The sequence below is a fragment of the Mus caroli genome, chromosome 6 (genome assembly GCF_900094665.2).
Source record: "Mus caroli chromosome 6, CAROLI_EIJ_v1.1, whole genome shotgun sequence".
NCBI classification, from domain to species: Eukaryota; Metazoa; Chordata; class Mammalia; order Rodentia; family Muridae; genus Mus; species Mus caroli.
Genome location: NC_034575.1, coordinates 80,976,714 through 80,995,951, shown reverse-complemented (window position 1 = coordinate 80,995,951; position 19,238 = coordinate 80,976,714). Strand labels below are relative to the sequence as shown.

At 37.8% G+C, this 19,238-nt stretch overlaps 1 protein-coding gene across 3 annotated transcripts in view; it reads left to right on the top strand.

Annotated features, from left to right (window-relative positions):
- The window catches only part of Exoc6b (exocyst complex component 6B), a 424,430-nt gene that overhangs the window by 215,593 nt on the left and 189,599 nt on the right, over window positions 1–19,238 (top strand). For all 3 annotated transcript variants that reach the window (XM_021164559.1, XM_029478862.1, XM_029478861.1), the window contains 9 exons: window positions 943–1,026; window positions 1,446–1,492; window positions 3,163–3,283; window positions 6,082–6,153; window positions 6,832–6,929; window positions 7,945–8,050; window positions 9,785–9,894; window positions 12,864–12,975; window positions 17,613–17,747. In XM_021164559.1, the coding sequence (XP_021020218.1) occupies window positions 943–1,026; window positions 1,446–1,492; window positions 3,163–3,283; window positions 6,082–6,153; window positions 6,832–6,929; window positions 7,945–8,050; window positions 9,785–9,894; window positions 12,864–12,975; window positions 17,613–17,747 (885 nt within the window). The remainder of the gene's footprint in view (window positions 1–942; window positions 1,027–1,445; window positions 1,493–3,162; window positions 3,284–6,081; window positions 6,154–6,831; window positions 6,930–7,944; window positions 8,051–9,784; window positions 9,895–12,863; window positions 12,976–17,612; window positions 17,748–19,238) is intronic.

Sequence of the window (19,238 nt, the reverse complement as noted above, 5' to 3'; positions counted from 1 at the left end):
CCAGCAATTCTTGGTGCTCTGTGCTAGCATCTGCATTGACCCAGCTATGCTTCTGTGAGCACATGCCATTCCCCCTGCCTGTGTCTTTCTGAATCCTCTCTTTTGGGATACCAGCCATAGAAAACTCAAGCTCATCCTCCAGCAGGCATGGTCACGCAGTTGGACTCATCACATCAGAATGATTGCTACTTCCATCTACAGCTTCTTCCAGAGGTTCTGGGAAAGCCGTAGGTTTGGGGAAAATACTGTTCAACCCAGAACAGAACTCGTGAGTGTAGAGCTCATGAGCGAGGTACTGTTGTGAGCACCACTCATGTGTGTCTCCCATGAGAGCTGTGAATGGGTCCAAACACATCTGTCATGTCACAGTATTGAAAGGTTGGAAGCTCCTGCATGCAGAAAACTGGAAATTGACTACAGGAACATTGAGGGATTGTCTCTTTTGTTTTTGTTCTGTCCCTTCTTGGTAAGTTTCTATCTGAGAAAAGGATTTGCCAACGTCTTCTCTTACCTTTCCCACTTTCTGTTGACCCTCTGATCATGAATGATTTGCAAGCTGGCTTTCATCTGGGCATTTTTTTTCTTCTGGAATGCTCTATTTGTTTTTGAAGAGACATTTTCTTGCTTACTATAACATTTTAAGGTTGTTTTTTCTTCATTTTTGTGAAGTTGTGATTTTTGACTCAGAAACCAGCCTTGGTGTGCTGTAGCTTCATTTCTGACCGTGTAGTAAAGGTCACTTCTGTCTGCCTTTTAGAGTTTTGTGATTAGGTTCAATAATGGTCATAGTTATTATCTTTTCTTTGATTATCATCATTATTACTATAGTAGGCTTTGACATATATGGAGTTCTTCAAATTCCACACCTGGAGTCTACTCCAATCTTTTCAATTTCAAGGATAATTGGTCCAATTACATTATTTCCTCTTGCTTTTTTTACAGGGTGCCCGTGAAACATTTGAGAATTACTACCGAAAACAGAGGCGAAAACAGGCTCGTTTGGTACTCCAGCCTCCGTCTAATATGGTAGGCTTGCTACCTGCACTCTCTCTACTTTTCCCTTTTTCTTCCTGGTAGCTGAGTGTATGTGTGAATGCATGCATGCATGCTTGCCTGTCTGTATGTCTCTCTGTGTCTATGTATGTATATGCATGTACNCCTGTCTGCATGTGCTTGCTGTCATTCTGACACAATTTTGGGTGGATGTGCCTTGAAGTAAGAATGGCAGTGAACATTTCATGACTGTTGTGTGACATCCATTATTCTAAACACTAGGTATGTATCTGGTGAGCTCATTTCCATTGTTAACATGTGGGGTCAGTGGCAACAAACATCATTATGTTTACCTCATATTTTATGGGATTAAGCTTCTCCAGATAAGTAACTGATTTTCACATCTTAACGTAATAACACAGAAACAGTAATTTTGCTTTGCTTTGTTGCAGCATGAAACTTTAGATGGCTACAGGAAGTATTTCAATCAAATTGTAGGGTAGGTACATGTTTAAGATTCTANTCTTGATTTGTAAGACTTATAAAAGATACACCTCTCCTTGGAAAACTTTCTCTTTCCCTTTTGCTAAATTTTAAAGAAAAGATGTAAAGGAACATCTTCCTGGGCATGGTAGGACACACCTGTGAGCCAGTGCTTGAGGAGGGTGACACGGGAGGGCCATCCTGGGCTACAGAGAAATGGTGTCTCAAACAGACAAGAAAGGATGAAAGGGACATCTTCATAGTTTCANCATTATGTTCTCGATGGATACTTTTCTACTAAAGAGTTGAATGGACTTGTAACATTATTATACTTGCTGTTCTGTTTTTCTATTCTTTGTTCCATCAGAGAGGGAGATAATTAGCCATATTGACAGAATTTTTATAGACATTAAAATATTTTAGGCCTATCAAAATATAGGAACTTTGTCAACTTTGTGACAGTCTGAAGGCAGGTGTATGGTTCAGTAATCTGTGAGTAAAACTATGTTATATTAAAACAACCTTTATTAACAGGTTGCTGCCAGACTAATTCAACAGCATGCATGGCTGTTCTCAGTTAGAGTAGACATAGTTGTGTGAAGTTAGGCTACTTAATAAAGACCTTCATATACAAGCAGCTTGTTCCAACTATAAGATGACAACCATGGTTAAAAAAAATGGCAATAGAATTTGCTTGTTCAATACACCTTGCCTGCACACATCCACCTCCTTTTCTTCTTCCTTCACTTCCTCTCTAGAGTCTCCTCTCTTCTCCTCCCTTGCTTTCTTTCATCAGATTTATATTGCTTTGGTGTAAAGAATAACCTCCATCATGNGTATCAGTGAGTGTTGNAGGATGTAGCTGCTGCTAGAATTCTTGCCTAGCATGCATGGGTTTGATAGTCATCACTGCATAAACCAGGTATGGTAGTACACATATGATCCCAGCACCGGCAATGAGGGAACTAGAGGANCAATAGTTTTAAGATTACCTTAGGCTACATAGGCAGTTTACGGCCAGCCTGAGCTTCATAAGACATGAGATCTTGTTGTGTTTGATTTTTTTTTGATAATTTAAAAATTCCTTAATAAAGGAAATTTTTTTTTGATTTGAGTGAATGTTTAAACAGGGTATCTGAAAATACGTTATAAATGCATAATAAGCTACAACAATCCCAACCAGATTTTGTATTTTGAGGCAAGTCTCAAGGTTTCTGTTGAAGACATTCTGTAGCTTAGGCAGGGCTTGATTCAGCCTCCTGAGTTACTGGAGTTTATAGGCCTGATAAGATGAATTATTTTGGCATGTTGAATTTTTAAAAATCTATAATTTTAGTGTTTATTATATATGTCAGATTTGTTAGTTTCTTGAGATGTATTGTATTTTCAAATATATTTGAAATAGACTCTATTAGCTTTATATAATTTCTTTTCAATTGTTGGAGTATGTGGTTGACATTAAAAAGGAAACTTCAGTCTTGGTAATGTACCTATGAAGATATTAATATGATTTGAGACATGTTTTCAATCTCTGAAGTAATTTCATCTGTGATAATGAATAGCTTTCCTCACAGAAAAAGTAACATTCCATTTGAGTTAGATGCTAGCNGTTGATGTCAAAGCTTAGTGGTCATGATAGCAACTGTGATCTCTGACATCTCTGTTTTCTTTTCTTTTCAATCTCAGCTTTTTTGTGGTTGAAGATCACATTTTGCATACAACCCAGGGCTTAGTGAATAGAGCCTACATTGATGAACTGTGGGAAATGGCCCTTTCAAAGACCATCGCTGCATTGCGCACCCACTCGGTATGTGGGATGCCCCAAGTGCTTACTTACAGCTGACTATCTGCATACTGTCTGGTGTTGCACCGAATTCAAGTCGACATATATGTTTTTGGCAACCCCCATTTGGAGATTGTGGAAGGAAGTTCATTTAGGTTTCTCTGTATCACTTAGCTTACCTTGTTAATCATATCTACAATAAGAAACAGTCACTCACATCTGTCCATGATTCTCATTGTGTCCAGCAGTATTCTATGTAGTTCCTATATCGGTGTTACTTCATCCTAACTTAGTACAAAGTCATGTATTATCACTGATGTATTTTTATGTGTTTCATATTCATTCATTCATTCATTCATTCATTCATTAATACCTCATGAGCTGTACACATTTATACATATAGCTAAAGGATTGCTGTCATGAATGTTACACTCTTTGCTTCTAGTTCTACAATCAGCCCTTCCTCTCTGCTCACCTACACTCAGATGTCTAAGCTTTTGCTGGCTAACTGTCTGATAAGCTTAGCTAGTAAGAGACATTAGAGGCAATATAGTAGATACATTTGCTAAAACTTTTAAGATGTCATATTGTCATGTTGTTGGCTGCTGTCATTCCTTGTCCATGATAATCCTTCACTGTTCTGTCCCTTATTCCAGGAATACTACTTCATTGATATTTGCATAACACAAGACTTCTTTATTCTACAAGTTTAATTTAGTGCCAATAACATGTCTCAGGAGTTTGTTACTGGCAGGGCAGTTATCTTAAAATCGAACATAAATATTTTCAACAACAGCAAGTAAGAGCACAGAAGCTCTAAAGAGAAAGTCTATCTACTAAAACCTACAAGTGAAAAGCAAGGAAAGAGATGGAAATGATTGTCATTGAAGTCATAATATTTTTCCTGAGTGGCAGTGAGGAGGTTCTGGTGAGCATATCCAAGAAGTTCTTGCAAGCAGCTTGTACTCCCTGGGAATGGTACGACTGCAGTTACAGCCATTACCTGTTTTGCATATGCTCTGTTCATAGCATGAAAGAATATAAAACAGAAGAAAATAATGGAAAGACACCCAAGAAAAGCTGAATCCAAGATAAAAATGATTCCTTGGAAATTTATGAGCACCAGATAGAGAAATTTAATCCAAAGATGAAGACTGTGTGCCATTTCATGGTTGAGAAGATAAAGTCAAAGTCAGAAGTTTATCTTACAGTCACAAAGAAATAGAAAATATGAGCAGAATAGCTAAGAAACATGGATAGTACTGGAGACCTCGTCATATAGCTGACTGAGATTGAGAAAATGCATTGTCCATCAGGTGCCTATAGTTATAGAGTGGGAAAGTGGGAAGGAGTCACGTAGTGACAGCAAGGGAACTGACAGCAAATCCTGACAGACAGACATACGGACTCTTCATCATGTCTATCACATTAATTAGTCCTGTAAAAGGTGGCTTTCATTCAGAAAGTATTTAATGGACACGAGAATATTTCAAGTTTCTGGCTTTAATATCCACTGCAAAGGAATTAAATGTTCGTATCCGACAAAACATGTGAAAGAGGACATTTGGGAAAATTAGAAACGTAACTAGAAAACTTAAAACAAGGCAGCTTGAGTAGGTCCACTTATGTTAGCAACCCAGGGAGTATAGCAAAGCTAGATTATTACAGTGCCTTGGGCAGTTTGTCCATAAGGAGAAGCAGTCTAGAAAACATAATCTTTAAGCAAGAAGATTTGGGCCATTTTGCATTAATATCAGTTTTGACACCAACAAAGGTCCTTATAAGAGACACTATACATATAGTAATAATAGAATCTGAAATGCATCATCATTATGGGGAAACCGAGCATATTGCCGTCAGACCCTGAGAGGTCACATGAAGAACAATTAAAGTGATTATTGAGGAAACTAGAATATCAGATGTGATAGAATTTTAAATTAATAGCATATATTCCAGGTCAACCAAGTAATCAGACATTTGTAGGCGAGGCCATATATGGTGCTTATTTGAAAATTTTGTTTCCTGCTTATTTATGCTTATTTTATATCCCTTATATTGTTTAATGATATTTTCTTTATTGTATAGTCAGACTTACCTGAACATTGACCCCATGTTTATCTATTTTAAGTGATCAAATCGTCATGCCTTTTCCATCACCAGTTTGTCACTTTTAGCTCTCCTCATTTCATTTATTACATGAGTATGGTTATTTGGTGTCATTTGTGCAGTGTTTGGTCAGGTTATTTTCAGTCTTGTTTTTCCAGATGTTTGCACATAAAGAAAGATATACAGTTATTTTGAAAATGGCATTAGGCACATTTCATAAGTTTTGGTATAAAGTATTTTATTATTGCTCATTTAAAAATAATCTTTCCATTTCAGTTCTAAATTTTTTTTGTATTTTACTTTATTTGTTATTATTGTGTCTGCTTACGATGGGGGCATGCATGTGTGCATGTGGGGAGGTCAGAGGACAACTTTGCACCAGTTCATGTGTGTTCAGGGGATTATGTTCAAGTCTTCTGGTTTGTGTTGTTGGGCAACACATACCTTTGATTGCTGAGCTATCTTGCTGGCCCCATTTTGTTTTCTTCTTTAACCAAAGAATTTCACAGTGTGTTTCCACATGTTAAGGATATGTAGATTGTTCTACCGAGCCCCATCTCCTTAGTTCTCTGATTGAGCCTGTGCTGCCTTGTGCTAGGAAATGGTTAGGTTCCTTTTTAGAAATGCCTTTACTAGCTGGTGCATTAGACAATTTAATAAGTAAAACGTGATTTTTTTTCATGAGCTATTTTCTCCCTTTCTCCCATTTCCTTTAGTCCTACTGTTCTGATCCAAACCTCGTGTTAGATTTGAAGAACCTCATTGTACTCTTTGCGGACACACTTCAGGTACGGGCATTGTTAACACCTGACTTTCTGGAGTAGGTCCATCAGCTTTGAATCAGTGTGTTCTCTCCTGAGCCTGGCTTGCTTTGTTGAGTTTTTACTATTTATTCTTTTCCCTAGAGCTGGTCTTTTTACTTCTTTATAGCACATGCCATGCTTTATCTTGAACCTTTATGCTCCCATATGTAAGTGGTCCTACTGTTTTTTTTTGTTTTTTTTTTCTCTCAGAGAAAAATGTCTTGAGCCATTTGTAGAATTAGACTTGTAAGTGATTGTAATTGCTCCATGGCACCCATGTGCCTTGTAGTGTGTTCCACTACCATCTTTATCCTTGTAGTTTGTTTGGACCGTGTTAGAGAAGCATGAGGTATTAGTGCATTGGTAGTAGCTGCACTTTCTCTCTGTTCTTGGAGAATTGCTGTGGGCGGTAAGTTACCATGGGGAGAACTCACCTGACATTACTATGTTGCTTTTTATTTTTCTCATTTTCTTTTATGACCTACCTAGAAGTTTTGATCTGTGTCTTTGAATTTTTTGAGAGTAAGCACTTCATATTAGGTAGAAATGAACAATTCTGCTTCACCTTTTAATTGTTGTTTAAATAATTAAATAGGTTTTAGCACCTAATCTTATTTGTTTATTTGAAAAGTCTCTTTTGAAAACAAATCTGTTTTCTCTCAGGTGTATGGTTTTCCTGTGAATCAGCTTTTTGATATGTTGTTAGAAATCAGAGACCAGTACAGCGAGACTCTATTGAAGAAGTGGGCAGGGGTTTTCAGGTAAGGAGCTGCAGTTGTGTCCGTGTTCCTGGCTTCCCCTGCCCTATGTGTATGCTCCTTTGTGGACTTTACAGATACAATGAGCACCAAGAGCACGTGGCTTATAGTTCTTTTACATGTTCCAATTAATAATTCAGAATTCTAATGAATCAAAATGATTTGCAAAATGATCTTCCANANTTTCCTATGTCAACATTAGTACCTGCTCTGGTTGGAAAGCCCCACAGCCTGTTTGGTATGTTTATTTCCTTGGGTAAATGGCAGATTTATTGATTCACACCATCCANATTATCTTGTGTCTTCTTACTCTAGTTTATAGTTTTTGGGTTTTCCTGAAGATCGTACTTTGGTAGTGGGAGTTAAGCCATCATGAATAGTAGCACCTTAGGAAAATGTTTTATTTTACTGAAAGTCTCTTGTATCCCAGACTGACCTTGAATTTCTGATCTCTAGCATGGAATAGCCACAGCATTCTGTGCTTTCTGTGGGTTTCTGTCTGGATTTTCATAGGAAAGTTTCTGCTTTTGGAGCACTCTTAATGTACTCAAAGAGAGAATNTATTCCTAGCAAACATTTGTGATTGGTAAAGAAGAGAAATAACATAGCTTAGGTTATTGCTAGAAGTTATTTNTCATCTCTGACAGTTCCTAAGTTAGAATACACTGTCTAGCATACAGTTAAAGNTGTGATTATGATCTAATATATCTGTATAAAATGATCAGCTCCAATAGTCTTTTCTCATTTTCTTCCCACTTGCCTTTAATTATCTGCTCATTTGTAAATCACAAACACTAGAAGTCATGTTTATAGTTTTCCACCTTTTTCAGAGCTTAGTTTCTCTCTGATTTCTTTTAAAAATGCCCAAACCAAATGGCTGGATTATAGAAAGGGTGTGGTAAGGACTGGGCAGTGTTGATGTGAGGCGGAGGCAAACATATTCATCAGGCTGTCTCAGAAAACATCTCTGTGTTTTAATCACCCTCTGTTCTCTCTTCCTCTTTCTTCATTTTTATAGAAATATACTTGATTCTGACAACTACAGTCCCATACCAGTAACAAGTGAAGAGACATATAAAAAAGTCGTAGGACAATTCCCATTTCAAGATATAGAACTGGAAAAGGTAAGGGACACTTTAAAGTAAAGCTCTCTTTCTCTCTTTCATTAGATTAATTTCTCTGAAACAGAAATTTCAGTTCAATAGATTTTAAAACACCTCCAGAGAATTCCTTCTGGGTCTTAGAGGTACAGAATTGCTCATTGGGAATCTGTAAAAGACTTTGAGGTTCTAGCACATCTTTAGAATTTGTCAGATCACTGGGATAATACAATTTGATTAAAATTTTAAATTCTTAATTTTGTTGTACTGTCCAAATAGTTTCTTTTAAAACCAGCCATTTAAATATGCTGTTTGGTTATATAATTCTATTGTTTTGACGGTGCATTGAGTGGTTTCTCCCCACCACAGGTACAGTGAAGGTCCTTTCTACCCAAGTCCTATGCTGCACCTGTCTAGGCTTGTGTTACTGTCTTTTGCTGTTTACAGAGTCACAGACACTTGGAATCATATAATTCCAGGGCACAGTCATCACTGAGGAAAGTCAGGTCAGGAACTCAGAATAGGAACCTAGAGGTAGGGGCTGGCATATTGCAGCTTACTGGCTTACTCATTCATGATTTGTTCAGCATGCTCTCTTACCCCACCCAGCATCACCTTCTCTTACACTACTGACACTGAGCTAGGCTTGCCCACATCAGTCATCAATCAAGAAAATGCCCTACATATTTGCCTATAGGCCAATTTTATTGATGCATTTTTCTATTAAGATTACTTCTTGCCATATGACCCTAGTTGGCATCAAGTTGACCTAAAACCTAGCCAGTACAGTTGACCCTTTATTCTAGCTTACAACTCTTCAGTCACACGACATCTTCTAGAGAAGTCAGGGAGGGAACTCAAGTCAAGAATATGGAGGCTGGTACTGAAGCAGAAGCCATGGAGGACTGCTTTTTACTGGCTTACTTGTTATAGTTTGCTTAGCCTGCTTTCTTATACCTTCCCACAGTGAGCTGGGCCTGTCCACAACAATCATGAACCAAGAAATGCCTTAGGGCTGAAAAGCTGGCTCAGCACCGTGGCTTATCTTTCAGACAACCCAGCTTCAGTTCCTACACGTGGAATTACAAGCTCACAACCACTTGTAATCCAGTTCCAGGTGTCTGACATTATCTTCTAGCTTCCTCCAGCACTGAATGAACATGGTGTATATGCATACATGTAGGCAAAACGCACATGTATATAAACTAAAATAATAAATAAATAAATAAATAAATAAATAAATAAATAAATAAAAATAATTTGAAAGGAAAGTGCCCTGCTGGGTAGTGGTGGCAAGTGCCTTTAATCCCAGCGCTCAGGAGTCTGAAGAGTTGTAAGAGGAAGGTGGAGCTCTGAGTTCGAGGCCANCCCTGGTCTGAAGAGTGAGTTCCAGGGCAGCCAGGACTACACAGACAAACCCTGTTTCAAAAAACCAAAAGAAGAAAATATTGGGGGAGAAAAACTCTACAGACTTCCTATAGTCCAATCCTATGGAGATGTTTTCTTNATTAAGATTCTTTCTTCTCACACAACCATAANTTGTGTTGAGGTGACATAAAAACTAGTCACTCAACACACTTGTCTTATTCTTTTTAGTATCAGAAATCTCTTGGAGACAGCTTTTTACATTTGATACTCTTAAGTCAGTACTTTACAGAGGGTTATTTTACAAAGGGTTATTCTTTTTTCATTTTAAATAATTTTAAGTGTCTACAATGGATTTAGTGACCTGCTTTCATTAATTTCTTGCATTTACAGCAGCCATTTCCCAAAAAGTTCCCTTTCTCTGAATTTGTGCCAAAAGTTTACAACCAGATTAAAGAATTTATCTACGCCTGCCTGAAGTTTTCAGAAGATCTTCATCTAAGGTATAACATGAGACCGCCCAGTGCTGAGATTGTTACTCTCTAAATACATAACTCTGGAAAGTCTTTGCTGTGAGTTTGGAACTTTGGAATAGGCTTTCACTGTTATGGTAAAAGGGAAACGCTTTTGAATGACATAAGTATATATTACATTTTAAACAGTATCAGCGAAAAGTTACTGGAAATTATAGTTTAACCTACTCACTTTACCATTTCATTCTACGTGATGAAAGTTTACAGTGAGAATGGGGTAGTAACAGTCTTTGGAATCAGTATTGTCGCTTTGCTCTGTGTCGGCCTTAACCACAGGCTTCTTTGTGTGCTCATTTGTTGCTTTAGTCTGTATGTATTTTTGCAAATGTGTAGTTAGGTGCTCCTTAGTAGTAAAGACATTAAGAAGCTAAAAGGAAGGCCTTTATCTTCCTGAGGACCCAGACAGCTGGAGGTCAGTGCTGCAGAAATTCAGGGTATGCACAGCAGCCACACTGCTCAGACTAACAGTGCCTGAAAAGGCTCAACACTATATCTGAACTTGCACAGATAAAGTTACATGGGCTTGCACCTGATAAAGTTACAAAAAGAATCAGTGAACAGAATCTGTTGTGTGTCAAGCCTTTCTGAAAATAAGTCCAGTTAGGAGTGGGGTTGAGTCACTTCTTTATTAACCGTTCTACTACTTTAGCTTGAGCATAGGTCTTCCAGTACGCTAGGCAAGTGCTCTCCCACTAAGGTAGTCCCCAGCCCTGGTTACTTTCAGATGCTGAGACNAGATCTTGCAGAGTTGCTCAGCATAGCTTTGAGTCTCATCTGTAGCTTCCACAGGCCTTGAAGTTTCTATCTTCTTACATTGGCCTCCTGCATAGTTGTCAAACACTGTTAATATCTTTCTTCTTGTTAAAATTATAAATCTTGCGATGGTACAATTAATTTTCCCATCTAAAACCAAGATTAATTTTATAGAAAAGTCCTTTTGAAATCAGATTACTTTTGAAAGGCNAAGACCAATACATTGTTTTCCTTAGCTTCCACTCCATGTTTGAATGCTCATAGCCTCCCCTGCCACAAACAGCATAATGATCAGATAACCTCATGTCAGAGGTCAGTCTATAAGGTCTTAATTATGTTTGTTACTGCCAGGAAATGATTTCAAGCCAATTGCAAAATGGCCTCTACTCATTTACTTTTATTTTGGTGGGGAGGTAATATTGGGATGATGTGGGAAAATTACTTAGATAGGTTTCTTCTTATTTGAATGAAACTTTTTCCTTACTTAATGTTAGAGTGTTCTCTCTGTTTCTGTCTCTGTCTCTCTCTCTGTTCTTGTTTTGTGAGTTGATCTGTGTTTATTAAGTTTTTGATCCCAAACTTCCTTTGGTGGGTTTCATTTTGACAGTTTAAATGAAATATTTCCTCAACTTGAGGGAGGGTTTTCACTTGCCTTNTATTACTGGGTTGACATTGCCTTCTATCTCAGCATATATTTACCTTGTAACTTGGAGTCAAAGATCACTTCTTCTATTAGAGCTGTCTCAGAATAGACNGATTTGTCAAGAAGGTAATGTGGATAACAATAGTTCTCTCAAACAAAGTGTCACACAGTCAGAGAAATGTTAGCTGGAGATTTCTTATGCAACTTTAAAAATAATATTTTTTTTTCTGAATGAATAGTTTGTCTCCCAGCAGACAATGTTGAAAGACCTATAGCTATTTTGAAAGTTCTTATCAATAGAAGGGTCTCCTATAATAAAATGATACTCTGATATTTAAGTAAAAGTTCAGTGCACACATAGATTTTATTTTCCTACACATTGTGAAAAATAAATCTTTATAAAGAATTTTGGATTGTTTTTGCTTTCTAAGCTTAAAAAAAAAGAAAGAAAAGAGTTTGGAGGCTGTATTGCTGGGTAAGTTCCTCAATTGCTGAATATTTNTTAGGCAACTTAGAAAACAGAGAGAAAAAGTATCTTAAGAGAACATTAAAGTTACTGTGAAATAACACCTTACCTCAGTCTAAATAGCAATCACTGANAAATCCAACAATAAATGTTGGAGAAGATTGCTGGTGGGGTATAAATTAATATAGCCATTATTAACATCAATTTGAAGTTGCATCAAAAAATTAAAAATCGAGCTACCATGTGACCCTTATTTATACTGGGGAACTTATCTCTGTCATAAGATTGTTACAGAGATGTTTATACATCCATGTTCAGTGTGGCTCTGTTCATTATTGCAAGAGAATGGAACCAGCTTAAATGCCAGTCAATGCATGAATTGTTAATAAAGACTTAGTACATATGAAATAGAATACTATTAAGCTCTAAAGAAAAATAAAATCTCTAAATTGCCAAAAATGGATCTATTTAGAATACTTAATTTTTTATTGGTATTTTATTTATTTACATTTCAAAGCAAGGTCACTCAATCTCAGAAATAAAAATCCCTAATGTTTTCCCTTATATACAGATTATAGCCTGTAACACATTCATAATTTGCTAATAAATACATATGTGTAGTATAACATGTAGAAGATAGACTAAGCAGGTAGATTTAGATGATGATGAAGATGAACCAATGCAGTTAAAGAGGATAGGGGTGTGTGTGTGTGTGTGTGTGTGTGTGTGTTGGATAAGTCCATAAAAATATAATTGATACTGAAAGTATAAAATCTAACATGACATTCCACAGTTTCAGAATGGCTCCTTTTCTGAAATAGTACAAGTTTGCCTGCACTTCTTAAAGTATNCAAATGTGAACAAATAATCTAGGCAGAGTTCTATTGATAGTTCTTTTTAAATGAAAACACTTGGAATACTTCCTGTCGTAGTACTTATTAGGTACTGCTCCCTTCACCACTGCCTCCGCTGCTGCTAATCCTGCTACAACTGTTACTACTGCAAGACTGCTGGTGTCTGCTCATTTGCCAGCTCTAGTTTCCCAGGCTGTAACTGGGCTCATCATTTACATTTCAGCTCCACTGAAGTCGATGACATGATCCGTAAGTCTACAAACCTGTTGCTGACCAGGACTCTGAGCAACTCTCTGCAGANCGTCATTAAGAGGAAGAACATTGGCCTTACTGAGGTAAAGTAGCTCTTTCTGAAGGCGACCTGCCAGATGTCCTGCTCATGCACTTTGCCTGCCTCTNTTATTGGTGCCAGGGNAAGGTCTTAGCACTTGTATTCCTTGGCCCATGTTAGTCTTCCTTGGCTTTTATCGGTTTCAATGCCTTCTGAATATGATTGGTAAATTGCTCTATCACTATGTTACTTGTTTAGCAAAAGCCTAGTGATTCGTGTTTGAGGCTGGAAAGAGGAAGGTAATGGCTTACTGCTTCTCCTAGTAAAGGGAGAAAGTTCCTTCCACTCAGTTGTGGCGTCTTATATACTGAAGGTTTGACTTACTGATAGCTAGTCCTAAGATTTAGAAATTTATGAGACTCCCCCCTTTTTTTTTTTTTGGAATTAAGAATTTCATGGTCACATCTCACCTTACATTCACTGAAGGTATTGTGTCCAAAGTGAGCTTAGGTTAGGGAACGTTTTTCTTCAGGAGGAAGACTGAAGGCTGAGTTCCTTGTNGGGCTAATGTAGATTCACTGTTAGCCCCTCTAGGAGTAAAGAACATTTCTAACTGCACAAAGCCAAGGATGATGGTGAAATTCAGCAAATGGTTAATGGTCCCAATCCAGACCAAAGACAACTGTAAGGCAGATGAACATTGGCATGGAGTCTTCCTTTCTCTGCACGAGATAAAGAACACGATGAATTATGACATGGTTATTATGCAGTTAGACTTGTCACGTTTTTAAGAGTTGAAAGTCCATATAGCTTTAGGGTTCATTTTGTATTCTTCTGTGTTTGCTTTCTATTGCTTGGAATAGAATTGTCATGGATTGACTTTCTTCATCTGAAAATGGCCTAGCTTTTTGCCTTAGACAGGTAGCCTCCAAACAAGGATAACTGGGAGTAGGGGTAAGCAACTCTTCCACTGTCATTAGATTGTATTGTTTTATTTCTGAATATCAACTGGGAGAGAAAGTTTATACTTTGTCAACTCTGTCTTCATAGTGATTCTTTTCCCAGAATCAATTGATGTAATTATCTTGTTCCAACAGAGGTAGACATTTTTAGTTCTGGTTAGGACTGGGTTGGTGTTATAGAACACTCAAGTGACAAGAACATATTGAAAATATACAACTCAGTGTCCCCCTTCAGCATGTCAATCAATCAGTTTAAAACTCCACATAAGCTATCCCCACCAATCTGCCTTATCTTGCTTTTGGACCACATGTTACTGTTCCTGTCTTTCTTTATGCTCTTTCCCTGTTCTCTTTTCTCTCTGGACCTGCTTGCTGCTTTCATGGCATCTTTGATGCCACTTGTTGCATTTAGCTGTAGCTCCTGCTAGCCCTTGCTGTCTCAGAGCCTGGGTGATACCTAGTTGGCTCGGCAGGTGCATGACCTGCTGCTTTCAAGTCTTTTGAAAAAGCAACTGATGGCTGTGCATGCGCGACTTTACCCAGACTTCCTGGCTTTTAGTGCTGCCCCTCTGCTTAATAGTGTCTTCTTAGGAAATGGCTGACTTTTATGTTTAAATGGGGACAGTGGCATCGCNTGTTTCATCGGATTGTTTCAGGATTAAGTGAGCATAGTGTTTGGGCCATAGAGAATACCAGTACATGTTGGTTGTTGTTACTAATCATTCTGGGCATGCAAACAGTGCTTGTCAGGTCTAGTAGGTTGTTTGTTTGTTTTAATTAGGAGAAACCAAAAGATTTGAAAAAGATGTCCTATGTCCTATGACTTATCAAATGTGTTGATATCAAGATTTATTCTCAGTTACTGAGTACATATTATAAATAGTACAATACTATTTATTATTTGGAATGTACTGTATTTTGTGTCCATATTGAGCTTAATATCTCTGTTTTAAGCTAGTGGATAAAGCTTTTTGAGCCTGCAGGAATGAGAGAGATAAAATCCCTATAGTCTTAGGTTAATTCATTCTTATGAATGAAACTAGTGTTGCTGTTGCTTTTTGGTTTTTGGCACATTACAGATTTTGCAGCTGGGAGTCATCAAACTATGTGACCTCTCACCTTATAGCTTTGGGTCTACTCAAGAAGTTTCAGGGTGGTAAATTCTCTGCTTCTAGAAACAAGACAAAAGGAAATTTAAGAGAAATAGATGCATATAGTAATTTATAGTTGAGAACTAAAACCCGTTTAAGTGTAGGGCTGATGCTTTTTAAGATGATGGCCACATTTCTTTTCTGAAGTTGTACAGACTAGAGTACCTGACATAGTACCTTGGGTTGCTTGGGGATGTATAGGAAGATCTGGGGCAGTGATCCCCACAGGACTCTCTGACTGCNTGACTGTGGTCCCTACAGGGCACTCTCTCACACTTATTCTCATACCAGCAAGGATAAATGGAAAAACTTCTTGTTCCTAGTGGGATTTGATTTGTTTATTTATTTTCTTTGAGTAAAGTTTTCTTCTTGTTGGTGGTGGGTTTTTGTTTGTTTTGTTTGTTTGTTTGTTTGTTTGTTTTTTGGAGATAGGGCCTTGCTATGTAGTCAAGACTAGACCCAAAGTCTCAGGTTTCATGCTTCAGGCTCCTGATTGATTATGACTAAAGTGACTTCTGTCATTTCGTTTTAAGAGTTGCTGTTTACACCATATATTTTTTTTTCTATGCTAGATTGCTTGCATAGGACTTCATATCATAAGTAATGAATGTCTAGTCTATTGTTAATTCTGTGTCCTTGAAACAGTGTCTAGGGTAGTCTGGCATGTGAGTTGGGTTTAATGATGCCGTGGAAGGAGCTCAGACTCTGATGATAGTCTGTATCTCAGCTGCTCGTTTCATCCTTCAGTTCAAAGTTAGTCTCCAAAGCCTCTCCCTTATGAGGGTTTTGATACTGTTGTTCAGGAGTGGAGCTCATCAGACCTCGTTAACAGGCAGTATTTCCTCTGAAAATGACATGGCATGTGTTATAATCCTGGAATGTTTTAATAGTCTATTCTATGCTTGGCAGTGAAACACTTGAGGAGTGACTGACAGCCCACTCATGCAATTCATGGTGATCTCTTGTGTTGACAGATCTTTTTAAAGTCGTGATAAATTACTACTGTGCCCAGCGTAACCACCTCCTTTTACATTTTTTTAAACTGCCAAAATCCTGCAAAACAGAACAATTTTCTTTTTGACTGCCACTGTTTTTTTTTTTTTATTTCTACCGCATGACATGATTCCTCTTATTATTAGAATTTCTTTTGATCGACAGAATGTGTTCCTTATAGGTAATGCTGATTTTAAAATGGAAGTCTATGGTTCTCCAATTTAACTCCTTTCCATTTCTGACTTTTACATCAAGACAACCTTGCCACCATCCACCTTTCATCCGTCCGGAAGGACATTTGGAAGCTAATGTTTTTCAGGGGAGGGGTGCCATTTTCTTTAGTGATATAAATACCAATAAGTTGCCCTTGCTCCAGTAAATTACCTCCCACCTAACCTGGCAAGAAATACTAATTAAACTCAGTGGGTCACAGACAAAAGATGTGGCAGTGGGTTGGAGCTTCTTGGAAGGAAGGGTTCCAGTTAAGGAAGGGGATGATGGGATTGAAGGAGTGAAAATTCCTAAGTTATGTTATGTAATTGTGTGAAATTCAAACAACTTACTAAGATTTTTAGAAGAAAGATTTGATTTAGATTTTTTTAATTTTATTTTTATTATTATATGTAAGTACACTGTAGCTGTTTTCAGACAGACCATATCTCACTACAGATGGTTGTGANCCACCATGTGGTTGCTGGGATTTGAACTCAGGACCTTCAGAAGAGCAGTCAGTGCTCTTACCAGCTGAGCCATCTCACCAGCCCTAGATGGTTTTTATGTTAGTGTGATTTTTGTTCTTTAAAAGAGAAGCAGGATTCCAAGCATATATACCCCCCACCACTGAGCCACAGCTGTAGCTGCAGAGCGAGACTCTGTTTAANGATCTTTTGTATAAGAAGAGGGAAACTCTAATAATAACAAAGTATGTAATGGCCATAGTGACTTTCTGCCTTAGAAGTTATTATGTACATTTTGTATCTGAGCAAACAGACTGAGAACATTGGGAAAACGTTTGTCAAGACCAAGGATTTTGTTTTCTCTGCCTTCTATGTTCAAGTTCTTTCTCTTAGGAACTAAGGGAGTTTCACCATCAAGGATAGCATGTCCATGTTCTTCAGACCTAATTCTAAAATTATCTCCTGCTTTTTCCACTATGCTTTTTGTTTTACTGAATGTTGACCCATTTGATTCATTTGACAGTGATGTTTCTTTTGTCGGGCCTATGATTTAGACTGGAAGCTTTGTTTTTGTTTTGTTTTGTTTTCAGATAGGCCTTGTCTGTGTAGCCCTGTCTCTTTATACCAGGCTGGCCTCCAACTCACAGGTCCACCTGCCTCTGCTTTCAAGTGCTGGCTCAAAGGTGTGTGCCACCACCACTTGAGTTTAGTCTTTTTTAAAATAAATGAATATATTTACAAGTGTCACTTTAAATGGGAGAAATAGATGTTCCTGGAGGTTTGGGGTGTGTTTTTTTGGGGTGGAGGCTTCCTGTAAGGTAGCCTAGACAGCAACCTGCTGACAGTTCAGGTACGTTCTGAGCCATCATCCCTGGGTGAATACCTGAATGAGCATTGCATGTGCTTACTGTTTTGTAGCTTGTCCAGATTATCATCAATACAACACACTTGGAGAAGTCCTGTAAGTACCTGGAGGAATTCATCACCAATATCACTAATGTCCTTCCAGAGACGGTCCATACCACCAAGCTTTATGGTACCACAACTTTCAAGGTGAGAACACATCAGCATAGAGGGGGTACCCAGTGACAGTGCATGGCACAGTCTGGGCAGTTTCACCGGTGGCTTTGTTTCCACAGGATGATTTGTGACAGTCTTTTGGAGTAAGGAAGAGTTTGGTTTGGTCTCCATTTTACTAGAAAACACGACGGTGATATGTGTGTGTTCAAAACAACCACAATATTTCAACAACATTATCAGGATAGTGTGGTTATAGCTGACATGAATTTTAACTCTAATGTTTATTTGGTAACTCTTCTTTCCATGTCTTGCTTTTTAAAAAATGTTTTAGTGACAGATCTTACTCCCAATAGTTAGATTTTTTTTTTTTTAAATTTTAAGCCCACAGCACTATTTTTCTCTGTCAGAGAAAACAACATCTTTATAGAACAAAGGAAAGATTAGTGGTAGATGAGTTTCTGAAGTATAAACACCCACTCTTAAAGGAATTTCATGAGCCTTAATAAAATCCTGTANATTAATTATCATGTGAAAATTTTCATGGATATTAATCAGAGAAATATTGCAGTTTTAAACAAAAAAGAGTGAATTTGATATATAAATGAACCTGACTGTAGACAAGGCTGGTTGTGTAGCTCTGGCTTGTCTGAAATTCTGTATAGACCAAGCTGGCTTCAAACTCACAGAGATTCTGCTTGCCTCCTCTTTTTGAATAGCTGGTGTTAAAGGACAGCACCACACACCAGGCATGGTTTGAGTTTTGTTGTTATGTGATTGCTGTAGTTTTAAAACATGTTCTGTGACAGTCAAAAATCTAAAAATGGTGACAACTAGACACATGAGTAGAGTTTCACCCATGACCTATGTCCTCTGATGTTTCCTTTTTCCTATCCTTTATCCGTTCTGTTTGTTGGTGCCATCTCTTAAAAATAACCACCAAAGAAGAAACCAGATTTGATCCATTTGGTGATTACAGTGTGTGAAAGAGAGGCTTTTAGAAGAACTTAACTGTTTAGAAGAACTTAATTGTAAGAAATATATGCAATGTTATGGGCAGCTGGTTTCACAGTCCTCACAGCGGATCTACATANATCCTCCCAGAAACTTAGATCATCTCTGTATTACTTACAGCACTTTGACAATGTAAATGATGGTATCATCACACTGTATTGCTTATGGAAGAATGGCAAGACTGTAATTATGCACAACTTCAGTATGAGCCCTGTTTTTTATTTTGAATATTTTTAAACTACTTTTGGTTGAATTCAGACATAGGGAATCTAGAGAAGCAGAACACTGTCGACATTAATACTGATGTGTTTTTAGAGAGGATTCAGCTAATAAAGAGGCCTCCAGAGGGAGTATGGAAATGTGATAAGCTCTCAGAGCTTCAGAGTAACCCAGGCATTGTCATAAGAATCAAAAACTGTTCTTACGTGTTTGCCAGGCCCCGGCATAGCCTCACAAGAGACAGCTATATCAGGGTCCTTTCAGCAAAATCTTGCTAGTGTATGCAATGGTGTC